Raw genomic sequence first — 23,062 nt, forward strand, 5'->3', positions numbered from 1 at the left:
CAGACACTGGCTGTGGCACTAGGAAATGTTCCATCTTTTCCCTCCTCAAGGATGAACCGGATTTCAGAAGCGAAGAATGAAACAATAAACACTTGGATGTTCATATACCTGGTTTTTCTTTAAGACAGACAACGTGCCTGAATCATGGTGGCAGGATTGACAGGTGCTCCAGTCTTCACGTCGCTGCTTTGTATGCCTGTCATTTCAATTTGTTCATTTGTTATTGCAAACCTTCATCCAAGGAGCGCGGGGTGATGTATGTGGTCCTCTCCGCCTCCCTTCTATCTTGACAAAATCACTGTGTGTTTGGCAAGACTGAGAGAGACAGAGAGACTGAAAAAAAAAATCCTTCCAGTGGCACCTTAAAGACCAACTAAGTTAGTTCTTGGTATGAGCTTTCGTGTGCATGCACACTTCTTCAGATACGTATCTGAAGAAGTGTGCATGCACAAGAAAGCTCATACCAAGAACTAACTTAGTTGGTCTTTAAGGTGCCACTGGAAGGAATTTTTTTTTGTTTTGACTATGGCAGACCAACACGGCTACCTATCTGTAGCAAGAGAGACTGAAGTCACTCAGCAAACTTCAGGGCTGAGTTTGAACCTGGTCTCCCTGGTCCTACTCTAACCACATTGCCTCCTCAGTTGGGAAGAATCTGGGCTCACCCCAAGGCTGGGGGTCCAAGCGTGAGGAGCCTTCTCTCTGATGCTTTCCTCATGTGAAGTGTGACTGGAGTATGAGAGTTGATAAATGAAAGTCACATCCACACCATACATTTAAAGCGTGTTTATACCACTTTAAAAACCATCCTTTCCCCCAGTCCTGGAAACTGTATCTATCCAAAAGCTACAATTCCCAGCACCCTTGACAAACTGCAGTCCCCAAGGTTCTTTAGTAAAAAGCCATATGCTTTAAATGCGTGTTAAATGGTTTGGAAGTCACCAAAGACTCAAATTTTTTCATAGCTCTGGGCAGGTAGTTTACTTTCACGGGCATGAGGGTGGCGGGTGAATATTTAGATTTTATGCTTTATGGAGAGCTTTTGTATACCCTTCAGTTGAAAGCTGCTCTCAAATTTGCAAAGATAATACAGGCTAGAGAGAGAAGGAGTGGTTCAAGTTGGAATGGCAGAGAGAAAATGGGCGGGGGTGAGCTGGAGAGGCTGCCCAAAAATTGTTCCCTGGAGTAGTTTCTATGTTTTCCTCTTTGCTTCTGCTTGGGCTCTGCTTGTTATATGAGAAACTGCGGGGGGGGGGGGGCTCTCTCATCTGAAGGAAACAAAACCCCAAAAGAAAGGGCCATGCACCTTCACGACAGAGAATCTGCTTTGTACGTAGAAGCTCGCAAGGTTCAATCCTCAACAGCATCTCCAGGGGAAGGTCTCCTCTCTGAAAAACCCCGGAGAGCCATTGCTGCCAGTCAGTGCCGACAACACTGAGCTTGATTGATGGACTCAGTCTATGTTCCCTCTAGTCATTTCCCTAGAATGTCTCAGTCAGGGAAGCACATGACTCTCCCCGACGACGTCAGCCTCCCTCACCATTTCCTAAGAGTGGAACTGTCCTCCTCTCTCTGCTTTGCTGTCCTTCCATGGGGCAGGATTGCAAAAGGGCCAGAAAAGGGACAACCTGGGTCATCAAGGGGATGATGCAGCAACATGCCTCTGAAGAAAGGTTGTTTTCAACATTTGGGACTTTTTAGCTTAGAAAGAAAGGCAAGTAAGAGATGACGTGATAGAGGCGTATAAAATTAAGGTGTGGAGAAAGCGAATAACGTTTTTTCCTCCCTCTTTCCTAATACCAGAACTCATGGACATCCAATGTAGTTGAATGTTGGAGGGTTTGGGACAGATTAAAGGACTTCCTCAAAACAGTGCAGAGTTAAACGGTGGAACTCACTTCCCCAGGAGGCAGTGAGGGTCACCAACTTGAATGGCCTTAAAAGAAGATTAAAGTGGTACCTTGGGTTAAGTACTTAATTCGTTCCGGAGGTCTGTACTTAACCTGAAACTGTTCTTAACCTGAAGCACCACTTTAGCTAATGGGGCCTCCTGCTGCCGCCGTGCCGCTGGAGCACGGTTTCTGTTCTCATCCTGAAGCAAAGTTCTTAACCTGAAGCACTATATCTGGGTTAGCGGAGTCTGTAACCTGAAGCGTATGTAACCTGAAGCGTATGTAACCCGAGGTACCACTGTATACAAATGCATGGAGGAGGAGGCTATCAGTGTCTCCTAGCCTTGATGAGTAGGTTCTCCCTCCACTGTTGGAGACAGGATGCCTGCTGGGAAGCACAAGTAGGGAGAGACCTGCTGTTGTGGGCTTCCCATTAGGGCATCTGGCTGGTCATGGAGAGAACAGGATGCTGGGCTAGATCCCAGCATCCCAGATTCTTCTTCTTCTTCCAATATGGGTAGCAGGAAAGATATAAGCCTAGATTTTGCACAGTTGGACATCCAGGTGACATACAAATCACTTCTGGAAACTAGCTGTGATTCCTGCATCGCAGGGGGTTGAATGAGATGACCCTCTGGGTCCCTTCCAACTACAGGGAACGGCTGTTTTGTGTGCATTCAAAGCACACATGACTATGCACACATGGGCTGTTTTTGGACCTGGAAAAGGACATAATGGAGGGGGGCAGGGGCATAACAGGGCATAATGGGGACAGGGTGGGCTTATGAGCTTACCAATGCACACAGTGACCCAGAATGCAAACCCCGTGCAAATCACAGGTTGCCTGTATACAATTCTATGATCCTATGAAATGCTGAAGAGAGACATCTGTCGGTGTTCACTCCAGACATTGAAAGCACTTGACTTCCCCCAAAGAATCCTGGGAACTGTAGTTTGCTAAGTACTGGGAATTGTAGCTCTCTGGGGGAAAGCTACAGTTCCCATTATTCTTTTGAGGGTGGGCTGGGGAGGTGTGTTTTAAGGTGTAAGCAGCTACACAGGTGCTTGCCAGCAATTCATGTCTTGAAAGCAAAACCAGCCTGCCTGCTGCTCTGAGAGCCCTCTGGCTTCCCCAGCTGCCAAACTCATCATGAACCCTTTGTTTACACAACGTAGAGCTTCTTTCCCATGCCAAAAAACGGTCCCCTGGGCATTGTCTTATGTGAGCTTTGCTTGCTCGTCGATTGGCCTTTTAGAACGATGCATTCATTCTGCCAGAGTCCCACTGAGAAAAGTGCAATGGCCACAGCCCGGCACTGTAAGTCATACATTGCACATGAGGCCCCATGATGTGAGTTTCGGCAATTGCACAAGCGGTGGAACAAAACAAAGAGGCAGCGTTGGCGGGGAAAATGTCAGGCTCACAGTCAACAAACTGTCCTGGAAGCTTTTGTGGAGGACAGCAGAGAAGTCTTTAGAATAATGATGCTGATAAGGGTCTGCATATTCCATGTTAGGAATGTTTGAAGTAACTGAGAAGAGGGCCTCTAGGCATGTGCAGAGTGCATTTCTCTTTCTAGGCTTCCCTCCCACCTTGCTTGAGATCAGGGCATTAAAAAGGGAGCACTTGGGCTACACGGGACGTGGGTGGCGCTGTGGGTAAAAGCCTCAGCGCCTAGGGCTTGCCGATCGAAAGGTCGGCGGTTCGAATTGTTGTTCGGTCCCAGCGCCTGCCAACCTAGCAGTTCGAAAGCACCTTCGGGTGCAAGTAGATAAATAGGGACCGCTTACTAGCGGGAAGGTAAACGGCGTTTCCGTGTGCGGCTCTGGCTCGCCAGAGCAGCGATGTCACGCTGGCCACGTGACCCGGAAGTGTCTCCGGACAGCGCTGGCCCCCGACCTCTTGAGTGAGATGGGCGCACAACCCCAGAGTCTGTCAAAACTGGCCCGTATGGGCAGGGGTACCTTTACCTTTTTACTTGGGCTACACAGACCAAGGGACATGTTGCATGGGGTTGGTCTAGATCAGTGGTGGCCAAACTTGGCCCTCCAGCTGTTTTGGGACTACAATTTCCATCATCCCTGGCCACTGGTCCTGTTAGCTAGGGATGATGGGAGTTGTAGTCCAAAAACAGCTGGAGGGCCAAATTTGGCCACCACTGGTAGATGATCCTTGGGGGTCCCTTCCAACTCTACAATTCTTTTAGATGGCACCTTCAGATGTTCCTAAGCATCCTCCTGCTTCTCCTCCTCCTCCTCCTCCTCCAAGGAAGCCAGCACAGTCAATTCCAGCTGTCTGTCTGCCATCAGCAGGACTGTGGTGAACTCTGCAAAGGCACTTGCTATCTATGGAGAGGAGAAGGCAAAGAGACTGGCCCTCATGAAGGGACAAAGAGGTTTGTGGCCAATGTGTGTGGTTTCTCTCCAGAGAAGCATGGAGTTTATCTTGGAATGTGCAAAGTCAGAAGCAACAAGCAGTGGAGAGGGAGGGGGCTCTCTGGTCAACTTTGTGCCCCGCTTGGTAGCCCTGCAGGGGCATTGTTGAGACAAGGACCCTGCACATGGGTCTGATCAAGCCCATCCCTATCAACACCTTCCTATGTTTAAATGGACAGTGTCCCATGAGGACATCAGAAGAGCCCTGCAGTGCTGAATCAGGACCTAGATAGACTTCTCCTGGATTTGGAGGTCCCATAAGAAAAATTCTGTGGCCAGGTCAGGCCAGAGAGGCTGCATTCAGCCCAGAATCTTGTTCTTGCAGGGGCCAAAGGGATGTCCCAGTCGGAAAAGACACCAGGCAGGAACTGAGCGCCACTGGAGGGGAGAAACCACAGGAGGCTCTTATGCTTGAATCCCACAGGCAACTACTACTAACAGGATGCTGGACTAAATGATCCAGCAGGCTCTTCTTACGCTCTCTCCCCACCTGCGATTCCCAGCAACTAATTCAGAGGCATTTTGAGAATTCAGGACGCGAAGGGGCTATGAGCTGGAGGAAACCTGTCCTGGGCTGGGTGGTTGCTCTGCAGCAGCCGAGTCAGGCAGGTCCCGATTCCCCTCCTTCTCTGCTCTGCCCCGCACTGAAAGGTCGCCAGAGGGGGTGGGCAGCGGGAGCAGCCTCGCAGAGAGGATCAGCCCTGGTAGTCAGAAGCGCAGCGCCCCCTGTCGGAAAGGTTGGCGTAGAGACGGCTTCTGCGCATGTTCAGAGTGCTTTTTCTTCCCTAAGCCCGGCACGCCTTCCCTTGCCAGCCAGTCGACGGGGAGGAATCCAACTGGAGCCGCATCCTCCCGCTTGGGAAAAGCTTCGCCGGCCGCATTTCCGCCTGCCAGGCCGTTGTACTAACTAGACTGAGGAAGAGGTGGCGACCTGAGGGTGGGGGCGGGCGAGGATTTGGCAAGTGAACGGGAGGGGGGTGGGAAGGAACGGAGGGCGCTCCGGGCAACAGAAAGGGGCAGAGGCGACGGAGGAGGCGGGAGCTCCAGGGAAAGACGGAGCCTGAGACGGAGCCGTCGGGGAAGACGCAGGAAGGCGTCCGCGGGACCAGCGGGACCACCTGCCGCCAAGCAGGCGGAGAGGCAGGTGAGGGATGGGCGGGTCTCTCCTTCCAAGTACCCCTCCGAGCCGAGTGCGGGGGGGGGGAGGGAATCAAACTGTCCGGGGGCTCCGTCGAACCGGAGGGCTGCCTCTTCCGCCGGCTCCCCTCAGCGATCATCTCCTGGAGGGGGGGCGCCCCTGATCCCACCTAAGGCATCGAGAACAGGAGGAATCCCTAGCAGAGCGGGAGGGGTCGCCTTCGATGAAGACAGAAGAGGTCCCCATGGCTCAAGTTCATACGACTCTTGCTTATTGGAGTCCGGAACGTTCCCTCTTCCAAGAGGTCTGAAAGCTGCCTCTCTACATCCAACCCCCCCCCCCCCCTTTACTTGCGATGATTATAGGATGGAAATCTGTCTCCTCCCCCCCCCCCCCCCAAACCTTGAGAGAACCTCCCTAGGTTAAGAAAGGGGTTAACTTCATTCCCAGGGGGCGAGCAAGTGCCAGAACCCTTCACCCACCTGGGCGCTGCTGCTGCTTCCCCCCTCGTCTTCTGAAGCTCTCCAGCCTTCAATTGGCAGGGAGTTCCAGTGGCAGAGCACTACAGGTGTAGACAAATCCATGGCGGTGAATGACGCTATCCGTGGCTACCAGCCGCGGTGTCTGTGCTGCGCTCAGGCTCTGTTTGTGGGCCTCCCAGAAGAGGGTGAGAACAAAATGCTGGACTAGGTTACCCTACCCCGTGTCCTTTGTCCTGATCCAGTGACCGTCGGGCTCCTCCAATGCTCTCTTGACCGTAATTTATTTTAACTGATTTAAATACAGTGGTACCTCGGGTTACATGCGCTTCAGGTTACAGACGCTTCAGGTTACAGACTCCGCTAACCCGGAAATAGTACCTCGGGTTAAGAACTTTGCTTCAGGATGAGAACAGAAATCACGTGGCGATAGCGCAGCAGCAGCGGGAGGCCCCATTAGTTAAAGTGGTGCTTCAGGTTAAGAACGGACCTTAGGAACGAATTAAGTACTTAACCTGACTCGAGGTACCACTGTACTGTAATGGCGTTTTTAGATTGTTGTAACTCTTCTGGAGACCTCCGTGTTGAAAAGGTGGAGGGGTAGTAATCTAATGGCCACGCTGAGGCCGTTTTCTGGCTCAGGGTTAGCTAAACTGGGAGAATAATGACACACACCCGCAATTGGGAGCACGGATACACAGTGTTGCCTAAACTTGCTCCACTCCTCTCTACCAGGGCCAGATTTGGCTGCCCACTGCCCCTCCCCAAGAAACAGAATTGTGCAAGACTGAAAGCACCAGCTTTTCGACAAGTGCAGCTCATGTACATGGTGGAAAACGTGTGTTTGGCATGTGCACCATGTTCTGCTGTTATATGGGAAAGTGTGTAATGTGTGAAGTGACCCTGGGAGGGGGATAAGGGTTTGGAGCAGATCATGCTGGCTGTGGGGAGGAGGCGGCGGCAGCAGCACACAGGAAGGGATAGCTCAGTTGTTAGCGCATGAGACTCTTAATCTCAGGGTTGTGGGTTCGAAACCCATGTTAGGCAAAAAAAGTTTCCTACAGGGGGTTGGACTAGATGACCCTTGTGGTCCCTTCCAACTCTGCGATTCTATATGGGCACAGCATTGGAGGTCAGAGTCACCAAAGTGCATTGCCTTTCCCTAGTTCCCGCTAAAGACCCAATCCTTTTTATTTATTTATTTATTTTGTATATATTTTTACTGAACAATTTTAACAAATAAATTATCAATCAATATACCGGTAACCATTTCCAAATCCTTTGGTTTTTTTTCTTAATTCTCGGGAAAGGCTCCTTTGAAGACCCTAACCCTTCCCCAACCTGATGCCCTCCAGAAGTTTGGGGCTACAGCTTTCACCATCCTCTGTGCCCTGCAGCTATGCTGCCTGGGGCTGATGGAAGGTTCCACCCAAAATATCCGGAAGGCATCAAGTTTGGGGAAGGGTGGTTTAAGCCAAGGTGATCGCCTACAAAGGAAGCACTTCTTTATGCCCTGCATAGTTAATCTTTGGAACTCTCTCCCACAGGAGGCAGGGATGACCACCGACTTGGATGGGTTTAAAAGGGGATTAAGCAAGTTTATATCAAGGGCTACTAGCCATGATAGCTATGCTCTGCCCCCAAAGTTGTAGGCCGCCGTGCTTCTGAAAACCAGTTGCTGCAAACCACAGGAAGGTAGAGAGTGCTCTGGGGCTGAAGTCCTGCTTGTGGGTGTCTTATAATAGACATCTGCTTGGCCACTTTTAGAACAAGATGTTGAACTAGATGAACCATTGGCCTGATCCAGAAGACTCTTCTAACGTTCTTATGAAGCAGGTATCAATCAATAATAATATTAAAAACCAGTTATTGCTAGAAATACTTGAATAACTCCCGCCACTGTTTGCTTGAATAAGTCCCTAAGCCAAGAGCTGGAGGCATCCTTAACCGGCCTATCAAAGATCTCTGCTTATTTAAATGGTGGTTATTCCAGTTTCCAAACGAGGAGTCAAAGTTCAAGAAGCTCAGTGAGTGATCTCAGGTGGTTCAAACTATTTGTTCTTCCCAACCTGAAGGCTTTGGGCTCTGAGCCACAGGCAGCCTGAATGATGGAGGGAGGACCTTGCGCTGTCTGGGTGCCAAGAGTCTTGGACTCCCAGAGTCCAGTTTCTGCCTGTTTTAAGTGAGCAACTTTGCTGTGCTCATAAAAGTCCTTCTCTTCTGCCTTGTTGCTCAACTTCCCCGTCAAAGACCAGCTCTTGCAATCCCCAGTTTCTGCATGATAGAAACAGCATCCAAAGAGCAACACAGAGCTCTGTTTCCCCAAATGTGTCCCATTTGCCATGCTAGCCAGAAAACATCCTCGGTGCTCTGCCAGGTGAAGTGTGTCCTGCTGAGCTTGCTGAGAGGCCAGGTTGTTGTGGGCGGCGGAGTTTTTTCCCCAGCGTCAGGGATGCCAATCCAGTGCTCCCAGCTGACGCTCGCAAGCCACACCTTAGTTTCTACAGCTGAGTGAGCAGCACAGGTGGAACAGCTGCTGGAGGGAGGGCTTCAAAAACCCCAGGAGATGTTCACCTGTCTCCCACAGCCTTGTCCTGCATCAGACCATTGGGTCCTTCTAGCTCAGTACTGTCCACACCGATGGACAGCAGTGGTTCTCTAGGGTTTCAGGCAGGTGTCTCACCCAACCTTAGCTGGGACATTTTGCTTGTATTTCCCTTTAGTTCTCAGTCACACCATTAGGCCTGCTGCTGCTGCCGCCGCCTTGGGCCCATCTAGCTTCCTTGCCTACCTGGAGCTTTTCCCGCAGTCTCCTGCTCCTCTGTTGCCCTACATTCCCATTTTACATTTCTACTGGGGGATCTTCATGGATCCTCTGCAGTGTCAAGAAGTCAGAGCAGCAAATACTAGCTCTGATGGCATCTGTGAGAGTAGTTCAGTCCATAGAGCAAGCGACTCTTAATCTCATGCTTAATTTGCCCCACGTTGGGCAAGGGGTAGGACTATCAGGGGTCAGCAAACCTTTTCAGCAGGGGGCCAGTCCACTGTCCCTCAGATCTTGTGGGGGGCTGGACTATATTTGGGGGGGGAAATGAATGAATTCCTATGCCCCACAAATAACCCAGAGATGCATTTAAAATAAAAAGACACATTCTATTCACGCTGATTCCCAGACCATCTGCAGGTCGGATTTAGAAGGCGATTGGGCCGGATCTGGCCCCAGGCCTTAGTTTGCCTAGCCCCTGGACTAGATCAGTGGTGTCCAAACTTTTTTCAAAGAGGGCCAGATTTGATGAAGTGAAGGGCCATGAGGGCCGACCAAAGTTGTTAACCATTTTTTAGGGTTGAAGTTGTTGAGGTTTTTCAGGACTTTACCCCAGGAAATAAACAGCCACAGGGGCCAGATTAAACTGACCAGTGGGCCGGATTAAGCCCCCAAAACGGACTTTGAACATGCCTGGACTAGATGAAGCTTGTGGTCCCTTCCAACTCTACAGTTCTGTGATTCTATGTAGATTCAAGCACTTGTTTTCATCCCCCTGCCCCATGAGATGCTTCTTACCTGTATTGAGAAAGACTGCAGGGAGGAACCATTCACCCCCCCCCCTACAATCGCAAAGCTTAACCCAAATTTTAAAATCTGTGTGCATCCTTTCAAACTTTGAGATCTTCAGATGTTGAGAGGAGATTCTGAGGGATGAGTTTTAAACCTGCTGCATTTTCAAGGCAATTGTGCCTCCTGCCTCTGCATAGTGTAGGCTAAAAACACAGAACACTGCTAAACAATTTATTTTAAAGACATCTCTCTGCCTTAAAAGCCCGAGAAGAGTCTTGTGGCACCTTAAAGGATAACAAATTCACAATAGCAAGAGCTTTTGTGGAGTACATGCCACTGTATCAGGTGTATTAAATCATATATTGAGTTGCAGGTATATAGTCACATAGGTGGGTTTTTTTGGAAGGAAGGGGCATTGTCAACAGGGAAGTCAGAAGGAAATGAATGCAGAAAGGGACAGGTGGTGATAATGACATTTTTAACAGTGGTCATTTATAATCTGCCTCTTTCCCCTTTGCAGGAGACAAAGGAGACATCCACTTTTTGCACACGTGTAACTCCAGGCTTGTTCTGCTCCCGAAAACAGCCATTGCTGCCAACGCCTGAGAAATTCTGCCACAGGAAGGGGCTGTTGGTTGAAGGTCCCTTAGCTCTGCCTGGGACTTGAGTGGGTCTTGGAAGGCACTCGCCTCCCGTTGGCGAATGGAGGACAGCGCCCTCTGCCCATTTCACTCCCCCTGTGGCATCTTTTGAGCCAACGCTGTCCTAGATCACTATGGATCCACCAGCAATTACTGGAGAAGACAGAAGCTCGCCAGGTAAGGCACAGGGAGGCTGCGCCTAGACAGATCAGCTGGGTGGGCATAGCTCAGTTTGCAGACAGGCTCGATGCAGTCGTATCCTGCATGGCGAAATGGGTGGTGGTGAAAAACCAGGACAGGTCCTAAGATGACTCTCTCTGATCCATTTCCCCTCTGGCAGTTATGCCTTCCAGGCTCCCTCCTCGCATGGAGTGATCCTGGATACAAGACTCTCACCAGTGGTGTGTAGAAGCAAATTAGGAATATAGGAAGCTGCCATACTGTCAGACCATTGTTCTAGCTCAGCATTGTCCACACTGACTGGCAGCTGCACTCCAGAATTTCAGGCAGGAGTCACTCCCAACTCTACCAGGAGATGCCGTCAAGAATTGAACCTGGGACCTTCTTCTTGCAAGGCAGATAACTCTGCCACTGAGCTATGTCCCCTTCCCAATTCTGAGATGCGGGTGCGCTCCAGCACAGGTTCCCTTCTAAGCCTACACAACAAAAAGGTGCTTTTGGCCTGGGCAGACACAGTGGCTTGAACGCCCAATTCTTTCATCCCTTCCACTTTGATTAACTTCCAGCCTGTGGAAGAGATCTGGTGGACCCAAAAGCTTGCTCAGTTATTCTGCAGCATTTCTGTTGGTCCTAAGAAAGCGGCTTTGGGATTTTCTTAAACTAGAAGGTGTGCTTGAACCCTTGGCCATGCGTGCTGATGGAATTGATTCCCCCTGCGCCTGCTTAGCTTCCGTGAATGGGGACCTCTCTCTGAGAATAGCTTCTGACTTATAAGGCATGCAGAGGATTGGCTGTGATCCGGGAGAAGATGTGGTTGTCCCTGCCATGGAATTAATGGTGAGGCTTTGGCCCTGCTCCACTCCATCGCTGGATCTTGCCAGATGTCCTCCTCTTCCTTCCTGTCCATTCACCCTGAGGTCTCCTGGGGAGGGATGGAGGTGGGCCCTTTGCCACCCAAGGGCCAGCAAGAATGGGGGAGCCTCCTGGTCTGCCAGCCCCCCAAGCTCCTTGGCTGCTGATATCTGCCAAGGGCTCAAAAAATGCCAGTCCCAGCTCTGCCAAAGGAGCAAATCAGGGCTGGGATGGTCTTACAGTGGTGCTGTAGACCCAACTGAATGGGCTTCCTTCCAGCGGCGGAGCATATATCTATGCTGCCCAGGGTAGGTGCGCTCCCAAGGGGGGCATGGTGTGGAGGGTGCCCTCCCAGGATAGCCGCTCGGGTGTCTGGAGTGGCGTGCATGCCCTGCAGCCAGAGGCGGAGTGAGCAGCCCACAGGAGCGGAGCGCACTACCCATGGCAGACATTCAGCGCGCTGCCTGCCCGCAACTCCCAAGCCTCCCCCAAGCTGTCAAAACAAAGTGGGGAGGGGGAATGCTGCCGACAGAGTGGCACAGCTCCCCCACTAACCCCACAGCTCGGGATAGGCTTGTGAGTCGGGGGCAGGCGGCATGCCGAATGTCACCCCCCTCAGTGAGGGCACCCAGGGCGGTCTGCCCCCCCCCCCTTCCTACGCCCCTGCTTCCTTCTCCTGCAGTCATCTCTCTTTCCACATCAGGGAGATGGGTGAGGCGGAATGTGTCCTCCATAATTTTTCCACTTCTGGCTTTTGAAAATGTGTAGTGCCTCTATGCAAGTCTTCCTAGACTGGACAAGAGCCGTAGCCACACACACACACACACACACACACACACACACACACACACACTGCTGTTTGCACAAAGAAAGAAGCCTAAAGATTCATCCTGCTGGGTCAGAGTTTGCCAAACACATGCAACGGCAGCTGACTTTGCAGGTGCTCCCCACAAAAGCAAAACTACGGCCAATTGTAGCACAGATTCTGCATACCCGGCAAATGTTTCCTTTGCCTGGTCACAGCGCATTGCTTCTGGCTTCCGCCACTGGCTCCCTGCCACTCAGCCGGCCTGCCAGGCTGCAGATTGCAAATGCCTCCCGATCGGACTCCGTGCGCCGTCTGCAGACACCCGTTCCGCTCCCTGGGCCTGCAGTGCCCATGACCAAGGTGGAGAGGCCTTTCTTCCCAGCCTCAGGGAGCAGCGGGTCTTAGCCTGGCTTGACTTTGGTGCAGTCCCTGAGATGACAGCATGATTGGACGCTGCTGCCTTCTACTGAGCTGGACCTTTGGTCCATCTAGTTCAGTAGTCTCTACGCGGAGGGCTCATCCAGACTTCCTTTTGTTCTTCATTTTTAGGTACGGGCCCATGTTTTAAAGCTCCATCTCCTAGCACTTTATTTATTTTTATTTATTTTTGGCCCTGTTGCTTTCTCTGTGAAAACCTGCTCTTTACAGCTGAAAATAAATCCACATAAATCCCAAATTGCCGTTCAGCATTAAAGCCTGTTTTCATGGGGGAAATGTCATGGCAAACCCCGCACCCCCCAAAATGCTCAGACATGGACTGGGAAAGTGTGGAGCAGTACCTAGAAATGAAGTGTGGATTTCATTTCACTTTTAATTTGTATCCCACCTTTCTATATGGCAGTACCTCAGTTCTCAAACGCCTTGGTACTCAAACAACTTGGAACCCAAACACTGCAAACCTGGAAGTAAGTGTTCCCTTTTGCGAACTTTTTTTCGGAAGCCGAACGTGCTCCATTTTGAGTGTTACGCTGAGGTCTGTCTGTTTTTGCTATTTATTTTGTGTCTTTGTTTTTGCGGCTTTTTTGTTTTGTTTTTGTGACTGTGTGGAACCCAGTTCAGCTACTGATTGATTGATTGTGTGCCTGCAGTACATTGTTTATTGCTTTCATTTTATGGATCAGTTGTCTCGATAGATAGTAAAATTCATGTTAAATTGCCGTTTTAGGGTTTGTTTTTAAAAGTCAGGAAAGGATTGATCCATTTTGCATCACTTTCTATGGGAAAGCGTGCCTTGGTTTTGGAACACTTTGGTTTTGGAACGGACTTCTGGAACGGATTAAGTTTGAGAACCAAAGTACCACTTACTATAAACAAGGTGAAGAAACAACAAAATAGACAGCAAATATCACACGCCTAATAACAATTGGACCCAATACAAAAAAGTCGCAGTAACTTTAAAATAAACAACATATATCCAATAAAGCAATATTCAGCAATCCATTGGAATTATTGGCTGAGCTCTGACAATGGCAGCTCTCCAGGGTTTCAGGCAGGGGGGCTCTCTCTCCCAGCCCCACCTGGGGATAGAACCTGTGCCCTTCTGCATGCAAGGCAGCTGCTCTGCCACTGAGCTACGGCCCTCCCCCTTTGCCTTGTGCTTTTTCACAAGCCAGCTTGCATTTTCTGCACATGCCGCCGTCAGGTTTTGCAGTGTGTGCGTTCATGGTTGGGAAAATCAAAGGCACCCAGGAAGTGTGCTGGTGCTTTGCCAAAGGTAACGTGGGCTCCTGGCCACCTCTCGTTAGCTACACAGCATCCCCATTTGCCCTCTGGGGAGATGAGTGACTCATCCGGGAACAAACACCCGCGCCCAGAGCGCTTGGCAAGGCAGCCTTTGCCTAGCAGAGTCTGAGTGTGTTTGCTTCAACCTGAGTTCATTCTTCTCTAATGGGGTTTGCATACAGAAGAAGAAGAAGATGGCCCCTGGGGGAGGGGAGGAATCTCCATCTGGCTCTATGAAAGAGCAGTTTGGGGCAGGGCAGCGAGAGATGAGGATCTGCAGGAGACCAAGGCGGGATTCAGATCCTGATTGTTTAGCAACAAAGATGGTCAGCATTGTGGAAAAAAACAAGACCTCTGAGGAACAGGTGAAGAATTGGGTGTGTTTATCTGGCCTCTTCTGTGGTGATTCCCCATTTGTAGAGTTCTTTCCCCAGGGAGGTTCACCCGGTGCCTTCATTACATATCTTTAGGCGCCAGGCAAAAAAAAATTCCTCATCTCCCAGGCCTTTGACTAATTAAACATGGCCTTTAAACTGGGAGAGGAGGTTCGTTTTTGTTTGTTACTATGTATTTTTGTGTTTTTATATTGTAAACCACCCTGTGATCCTTGGATGAAGGCCTGGATAGATGATAGATAGACAGATAGATGATAGATAGATGATAGATAGATAGAAAGATGATAGAGAGAGAGAGAGAGAGAGAGAGAGAGAGAGAGAGAGAGAGAGATGATAGATAGATGATGATGATAGATGATAGATAGATAGATAGATAGATAGATAGATGATAGATGATAGATAGATGATAGATAGATAGATAGATAGATAGATAGATAGATAGATAGATAGATAGATAGATGATAGATAGATAGATGATAGATAGATGATGATGATAGATAGATAGATAGATAGATAGATAGATAGATAGATAGATAGATGATAGATAGATAGATAGATAGATAGATAGATAGATAGATAGATAGATATCTGAGAAGATGAACAGTCCCCACCTGGAATCTTATGTCCAATTATGGGCACCATAGTTGTAGAAAGATATTGACAAGCTGGAAGGTGTTCAAAGAGAGACCAAGTTAATCAAGGTCTGGAAATCAACATTCGAAATTCACCAGGTACCAGGCACATTTTGTACCTGTGCTATCGGCCACTTGCAACCAAGTGAAGATGCCCAGATGCCAGGATGGCACCTGACCTCTCCACCATCTGGAGGTGCATTCCTGGGGATCCGGGGATCTTGACCCTTTTCACACACTAGCAACACATCCTGCAGAATTCTATCCATTATATTTTATCTGCACAATCGGAATGAATTTCAGGAGCCAAAAAAGTGTTATTGAAAAATATGACTTTCAAGCCATCTGGCCCCAAAATGGCAACTAGGCATTCCCTTTTGGCAGATGAAACCCTGGTTTAAAGAGCCATTTGGTGCCTAGCTTATATCTCTGAGTTTCTAACACTGCTGGAAACCAAGGCCGTTGAGGAATGGTTGAGAGAGTTTAGCCTGGAGAAGAGACTGGGAGTTGATTTGACAAGCTTCTTTTCTGCTACTGCAGAGGGTAGGATCAAGCCAATGGATTCAAATTACAGGAAAGGAGATTCCGACTAAACATTGGGAAGAACTTTAAGATCCAAGACCTTGTTGCCTCCTGGACTAACATATCAGCAATGGACAAGAATGGGACACTGTAAGAATGAAAGTCCCCACAGCTGCTTCTCTCCACAGGGTCTTCTGTGCCACATCAAAGAGAATGTAGGAAGCTGACTTGCTTCCATCTAGTGCAGTATTGCCAACACTGACTGGCAGCGACTCTCCAGCATGTCCGACAGAGGACATTCCCAGCTCCACCTGGAGATATTGGGGATTCAACCTGGGATTTTTTTGTGTGAAAAGCAATACTCTGCTTCCACTGAGCTATGGTTCTTTCCTTTAAAAACAACACAAGGTTCCAGTTCTCATTGTTCTAAATAAAGGGCTGATTTAAACCAGGACATAGGAAACTGAGTGAAACCCCTAGTCCATCTAACTCCATGTTATCACTTGGGAAGACAAACGAACTAATGCCAGTGCAATGGAAGAAGCAAAGATCACCAGTTTCGAAGCAATGAATCTTCAACATCAACTTCATTAGACTGGTCATGTTGTGCTTATTGTCTTCCAAAGCAACTACTCTATTCCAAACTTAAAAATGGAAAGCGTAATGTTGGTGGTCAACAAACTAGGTTTAAAGACTCTCTCAAGGCAAATCTGCAAAAATATAGTGTAAACATCAACAAATGGGAAACACTGGCCTGCGAGTACTCCAATTGGGGAACAACCTTTACCAAAGGTGTCATGGGCTTTGAGGAAGTTCGAACTCATGACAAAAGGGAGAAACACGCTAAGAGGAAGGCACGCTTGCCAACCCCGCACTATGATCCACTGCCAGAGGAAGGGGTGCGGGGGTGCGGTTTGCCCCAGGTGTCATCCCTGAGGGGGGTGACATCGCCACGCCACCCCCATGGGAGGCGCCGACCCTGTGCTCACTGCCACGCCCCCATGGGACACTCGCCACGCCACCCCCGTGGGCGGTTCGCCCCACCCCCAGGTGTATAGCATGTGCGCCGCTCCGCCTCTGCCATGATCAACTCCTGCCTGGAAACCTGTCCCAACTGTGGAAGGACATGTGGATCCAGAACTGGCCTCCACAGTCACTTATGGACTCGCTGTTAAAACCGTGTTCATGGAAGACAATCTTGGCTACAAGTAATCGCCAAAGAAGATGAAGATCTGTGCAGCCTGGCAGTGGCTCTCCAGGGTTTCTGACAAGGGGCATTCCCATCCCTACCTGGAGATGCCACTGAGGACAGAACCTGGGACCTTCTGCATGCCAAGCAGGTGTCCTGTCATTGAGCCCTGCTGGCCTTGCTCAGATTAGCTCTGGCTTCATCTCTTAGGGCTTATCCACACTTTCCTTTCCTCTCTACTTTCCAGCCACGGTCTGCACTTGAAAGCTCTATGTCTGAGTGTGTGACCCCCCCCCCCCTTTGGCTTTCCCTGCGAAAACCCACTTTTTAAATCAGAGCAAATGGCAATCCAATTCAGTTTTAAAGAGCGGGTTTCTTCAGGGAAAGCTCTGGAGCAAAAGGAAAAAGTGTGCTTAAAATTGCAGGCCTGTGCCTGGAAAGAACAGGGCAAAAGGTCAGTGTGGATGAGCCCTTACAGCTTACAAACCGTTGTCTAAGCACTCGATGGGTTTCTCTTTTCTTTCTCGTTTCGACATTCCACCTTGGGATCGACCGATTCAGAAATATGCATCCTTGGCATGCTAGAGGAGTACAAGGCGTGCCTTTTAGGACTCGCGAGGCCAATGCAAACTCCGCCGCAGCCCTCCATCGGCAGAACAAAATGTACCGATGGTATCTTAAAGGCGAAAGTATTTGAAAAACATAACCTCTGGTCCTGCCCCTGCCAGGCAGCTCTTTCTTGCCTGGGAGGAATCTTCCTCCTTCAGCCTCCAGGAGAGCAGAGGCTTGCTGGGGGGCGGGGGCAGCTATGTTCCTTGCTTCCACTGGGCAGGAGGGAGGGTCTCTAGAGACCATGAAAGCTGCACCCCTAACAAGTCACAGAGGATTGGAAGGTGCCCCAAAGGGGGCTCAGAATCATTTGTGTCCTCCTGCAGCTTCTGAGACCTGTCGCCAAACATGGGTGAAAGTAGTTGGGAGGGGATAAGTGGAGGGGGTGCGGGACACAGTCCAGCTCTTTTTCCATACTCTCCAACATTTCTCCAATGAAAATAGGGACATCCTAAGGAAAAGCGGGACATTCCAGGATCAAATCAGAGGCTGGGACGGCTTCTCTAAATCAGGAACATCCCTGGAAAATAGGGACATTTGCAGGGTCTGTTCTTCCTTCCTCCCCATAACTCCACCATGTCTGCTTTGTGCCTGAGACCAGTTCCGGGTGACCTGTTTACCGGCCATTCATCTTGTTTCATTGGCACAAAGTTGACTGTTTATCGAGCATTCATTTGTAGGGAGGTTGCTCTTGAGTTGCCCATTTGGACTTCTGGTTGGCCACTGTGAGAACAGGATACTGGGCTAGATGGTGGCCTGATCCAGCAGAACTCTTCTTCTGTCCTTTACACAATGTCAAGCAGTTGTTAACCTACACTTTCCATTCCCTTTCCCCCTCGCCTCCCTTGCCGCAAAAAGTTTGGGATTTGGGGGATTGCGCGAGAGCACCCAACCCACTACTTTACCTGTGCAACCTGAATTGGCTGGTCTACGATTGGCTCCCCTGGAGAACAGTCTGGAAGCAGCCTTAGGAGTCCCGCGGAAGTGATGCTCTGGCTTATGACACCCTAACTCCCTGGCTCTTCATCGTGAAGGCTAAAATGGCCACCACTTCACAGGGAATTGGTTTTCTGTGGCAGCCAGGCCTTGGCAGACCATAGTCTGCTCCCCTGTACAGATGGTGGGGAAAGAGCTTTGCCCACCTGCGTGGGTTTGCATAGATGGAGAAAGGAGTGGCAGGAATATCTCCTGCTTTCCAGAGAGCAAATATGAATCATTCTGGCAAAATCTAAATTCAGGGTTGACCAAAACATTTGGTGCCTTGAGTGGAAGATCCACATGGCACTTGACTTCCTCCTCGATGACTCCAGCAGGGGCCCCAATCCACCAGGCCTGGCACCACTGTCCGGTTCCCGTTCATTTCAATGAGGTTTACGGAGAACAAATTCCTGGTAGATTTTTCAGACCCCCCTGCTCCGGTTCTGACCCATCTCCATCCCTGTCAAGGACCATTTGTTTATTTAGTTATTTTCTATATACTATGTTGTACTTCAAAGGAGACTCTAAGTGGTTTCTATCAATTAGAGGTCATATCATTAAAATTCCGCATTTTAAATGTACAGAACAATTACATATGATGCTCTTACAATGTAATCATGAATATCAACTTTCTCAGACCCTATTATCAGCCGGTGAGGTTTTGTTGGTGGTACTGCTACTGGGGGCTGCCCAGTTGGTGTTAACCCATGACAGGGACTTTTCAGCGGTGGCTCCCTGTTTAATAGAATGCTCTCCCTCATTATTGACTTTCAGAAGGAATATGAAAGTATTCCTATTTACCTAGGCATCTGATGGTGGAAGGACACTGTTCTTGGCAACCCTGAGATCCCTTAAAATGTTTTAAGTGTAACAGCTTTAGAATGTGATTTTTTGAATATTTTAAACTGCTCTTGGAATGCTTTTTTTAAAAAAATGTTTTGTTGTGGGTATGATCCTGCCAGGGTTTGAAAATAGAACAATATGTTAAGGAGTTTAATAATAAAGAGTAGAGTCTTTTGAAAAAGTATGGTCCCAATATTTTTATCGTAAACACCAAATTAAACATCTATTAACAATTTCTGTTAAAAATGTGATATTAACAGTGTGTCACTTATGTGAATTGCATATTAGTTCATGCTTATGAAAATAATAAATTAAAAAGTGTTGCCAACCACCACCACCCCACCCCCATGGCAACTAGACATTCTGTTTTGGCGCCCAGGTCCCAGGAGCCATTTGGCTCCAAGCTATTCCATCCCAGTTCCTAACACTAGTTCCCACCCTGGGCTCCTCCAGGAGGAAGGGCAGGATATTACATAGTAAAATACATACATCAATACATAGTAAAACAATACTAATGAAACAAGTATCATTGGGGGAGCGGCCACAATAGCAGCTAGCAGGCCTCTATCCCATGATGGGGACTGGACTGATGGCTGCTTCGAACCACAAAACCTGAACTGTTTTCTGTAGTGCCAGGTGGAAGATGGCAAGTTTGCATTGCAAGGCAACTCTGGGTGTTGTTTTTTGGCAATTCTGGGTGTTGTTTTTTCAGACGGTTTTCGTTAACGGGTTCTTGTTTCCTCCAATGACAGAGCCCAAAATGACCCTGAAGCGGTACTTTGTGAAGGCTCTCCATCGCCTCCAGAAGGGTCCCGGCTACACCTACAAAGAGCTGCTGGTCTGGTACTGCGATAACACCAACACCCACGGGCCCAAGCGCATCATCCGCGAGGGACCCAAGAAGAAAGTCATCTGGTTCTTACTGACCCTGCTCTTTGCCTCCCTGGTCTTCTGGAACTGGGGGTCCCTCATCCTAACATACCTGAGCTACGGTGTCTCCGCCTCCCTTGCCATTGGCTTCAAGACCATGACCTTCCCTGCCGTCACCATCTGCAATGCAAGCCCATACAGGTGAGCTGCTTCAGGACAAATGTCCTCGGACTCACCACAAGGCGGGCATCCAATATTGCAGTCCAGCATGGGGGGTGGAATCTCAGCGGTTCTCAACCTGTGGGTCCCCAGATGTTGTTGGACTACAACTCCCATCATCCCTGAGCTCTGGGCTTGCTAGCTAGGGGTGATGGGAGTTGTAGTTCAACAACATCTGGGGACCTACAGGTTGAGAAAGGCTGCTCTAGACAGTCTAGATCAGGAGTATCATTGCTTCTCCAGTTGCCATCACCCCCCAGGGATGGGGCTTGATGATGGGAGTTGGAGTCCAACAACCCACAGCTTCTGCACCCTGGATCTGGAGGTTTGCAGCTGGTCTGCCGAGTGGTGATAATAATGATTTTATGATTTGTACCCTGCCTATCTGACTGGGTTGCCGCTGCCCATCTGGGCAGCCTTGTCTGAAACAGGTGTTATGTGGGCTTTCTAGTTTGGAAAAAAAGGCAAGTAAGGCTGTGTGTGAGACAGAGGTGCATAGTTGTGGCTCCTGTATTGCAGGGGGTTGGACTAGATGACCCTGAGGGTCCCTCTACAGTTCTAGGATTCTATAAAGCTTTGTGTGCTGTGGGACAAAGTGGAGAGGGAGAACTTCCTCCCTCGTAATACTAGAACCCAGCAGGGTCACCCAGTGAAGCTGTATGGTGGTAGATGGAGAAAGGACTTCTTCATACGGAGCAGAGTGAAACTATGGAGCTCCTTGCCACAGGAGGCAGTGATGGGCACCAACCTAGATGGCTTACACAGATTAATGGCTACTAGCCACAACAAGTAGGTTCTCCCAGTGGTGTAGTGTGGTGTAGTGGTTAAGAGGGGTAATCACATAATCTGGGGAACCGGGTTCGCGTCTCCGCTCCTCCACATGCAGCTGCTGGGTGACCTTGGGCTAGTCACACTTCTCTGAAGTCTCTCAGCCCCACTCACCTCACAGAGTGTTTGTTGTGGGGGAGGAAGGGAAAGGAGAATGTTAGCCGCTTTGAGACTCCTTAAAGGGAGTGAAAGGCGGGATATCAAATCCAAACTCTTCTTCTTCTTCTTCTTCTCCCTCCACAGTTGGAGGCTGTTATGCCTCCGAATCACACCGATTTCCGGGAATCACAGGTGGTGAAAGTTGTCATGCTTATTTCCAGTCTGTGGGCTTCCCATCGGGTCATCTGCCTGGCCACTGAGAGTAGAGGACCCTGGACTAGATGGGCCATTGGCCTGATCCAGCAGGCTCTTCTTATGTTCTTAGATCAGTGGTCCTGCCTGGGGTGGTTTCCCATTGGGGCAGGATGCTAGACTAGACGATCCCCCTCTGGCCTTATGCAGCTTCCAGGTCGCTCTTTTGTTTTTATGTGCTAAATTAGTTGGGATTAAGAGATGCCACTTGAACCCCAAAGGGCGGCAGCTCCTGAAGTCTACCCACATGGATGCACCTGAGGAACCATCCTCCCTTGGGCAGCATGGCTGTAGGATCTGCTGCTCTCACTGCTTGCAAGGGTTATCCTCTGGAATGCTGCAGAACAGACTTTTCATTCTGGGGATTCCTGTGCATAAAAACTATCTGCCTTGGACCTTCGAAGGCAAAAGTTCATGGTCAGCGTACACACCACCAGTTGGAAAGCAGTTGGCACCTGTGTGGCAAGAGCAGGGACGCCCAGGGGAAGGTGTAATGTTTTAGGGCAGCCTTCCCCCCCCCCCAGCCCTCCAGGAGTTTGGGGCTACAGCTTATACCTTCCACATCTTGCTATGACTGTGCTGGTTGGGGCTGATGGGAGGTTTGGGTAAGCCTGTCTCAAGGGTCATAGGATGGAGGATGTTGGTAATTTAGCTGGAATTGGCAGCTTTTAGAGAAAGTCAGAAGTGGGAAACAGCATTGCAAAAATGTGCCTATGAGAAGAAATTTGCACCACGATATTGTTGCATTTTCATGACATTCACAGGTGAATGGGGAGAACTAAACTTAGGGATGGTTGCTTTCCAGATATTCCAAAGCAAAGCCCTACTTGCAGGAGTTGGACAACCTCATTGACGCCGCCCTTGACCGAATCCTGCAGCCTCCCAACGAGAACATGACCCTGTCTAGCCCAACAAACTCCAGCCAGGATCTGAACATGCAGCTGTGGAACCAGATCCCCCTAATGCTCATTGATGAAAGCAACAAGACTCATCCAGTCATCTATGACATCCTCGGAAACCACTCCTCTTTTGCAAACCTAGATGGCAAGAACTGCAAGCTGGCCTTAAAGCTGGTAAGGGGAGGGGGGCCCACGGGACCAATGGAGGTGGGGGGTGGACCAGTAGGTGGGGAGGGGAGGGGCACCACTGAGTCATCCTGCTCTGCCCCAGGTGAAAGAGGGGGAACACTGGGAACATGTCACCGTGTGACAGAGAAATTCTTCATGCAATGCATAGTTGAATAATGGAACTCCCTCCCGCAGGAGGAAGTGATGACTACCAATTTGGACGGCTTTAAAAGAGGGCTACACAAATTCATGGAGGAAGCTAATAGCCATGATGGATAAGCTCTGCCTCTATATTCTATATATGGCAGTGCCTCTGAATACCAGTTGCTAAAAGCCAAGGGAACCAAGTGTTGCTTGTGTGTTTAGTTCCTGCTTGCAGGTTTCCCACGAGCCACAGTGGTTGGCCACTGTAAGAACAGGATGCTGGACTTTGGCCTGATCCAGCCAGCTCTTCTTAAGTCCTTATGAACCCTGGATGTCTGAAACCAGAAGCAAAGGAGAAGAAGCTGCTGCTGCTGTCTCTAGCCTTCCCCAAAGCTGTTTTTGGCCCTCTTTGTTGCACCTCCATTCGAAGGGGTGGGTCCGTCATCTCACCTAGTCAGGTGCCTCTGATAAAGCCACAAGCAGGCAGCAGGGGGGAGCTAAAAAAATCAGGCAATCCCTGCAGTGCTGGATCAGGCCAAAGGGGGGTCAACCAGAAGCAGCAACAGGAAGAATCCACAAGCAGGCCCTGAGGGCAACAGGAGATCCTCACCTGCAGTTCCCAGGTGCAGCATGACCCATAGCCATTGCTAGCTGACTCCTCCATTCATTCATTTGAAACCTCATTAGAACCCAGGAAGCTGGACCACTGGT

At 49.5% G+C, this 23,062-nt stretch overlaps 1 protein-coding gene across 3 annotated transcripts in view; it reads left to right on the top strand.

The window, feature by feature from the left end:
- The first annotated feature begins 5,300 nt into the window (after positions 1–5,300).
- The window catches only part of SCNN1B (sodium channel epithelial 1 subunit beta), a 42,983-nt gene continuing 25,221 nt past the window's right edge, over positions 5,301–23,062 (top strand). Inside the window, exons 1-5 of one of the 3 annotated variants that reach the window (XM_077919158.1) lie at positions 5,301–5,472; positions 7,713–7,781; positions 10,022–10,319; positions 19,625–19,943; positions 21,946–22,213. In XM_077919158.1, coding sequence (XP_077775284.1) covers positions 10,277–10,319; positions 19,625–19,943; positions 21,946–22,213 — 630 coding nt within the window. In that variant the 5' untranslated portion in view covers positions 5,301–5,472; positions 7,713–7,781; positions 10,022–10,276. The remainder of the gene's footprint in view (positions 5,473–7,712; positions 7,782–10,021; positions 10,320–19,624; positions 19,944–21,945; positions 22,214–23,062) is intronic. The other 2 variants (XM_028706898.2, XM_077919159.1) reach the window with 2 other exon arrangements.

Source organism: Podarcis muralis, chromosome 14 (assembly GCF_964188315.1).
Source record: "Podarcis muralis chromosome 14, rPodMur119.hap1.1, whole genome shotgun sequence".
Taxonomy (NCBI): domain Eukaryota; kingdom Metazoa; phylum Chordata; class Lepidosauria; order Squamata; family Lacertidae; genus Podarcis; species Podarcis muralis.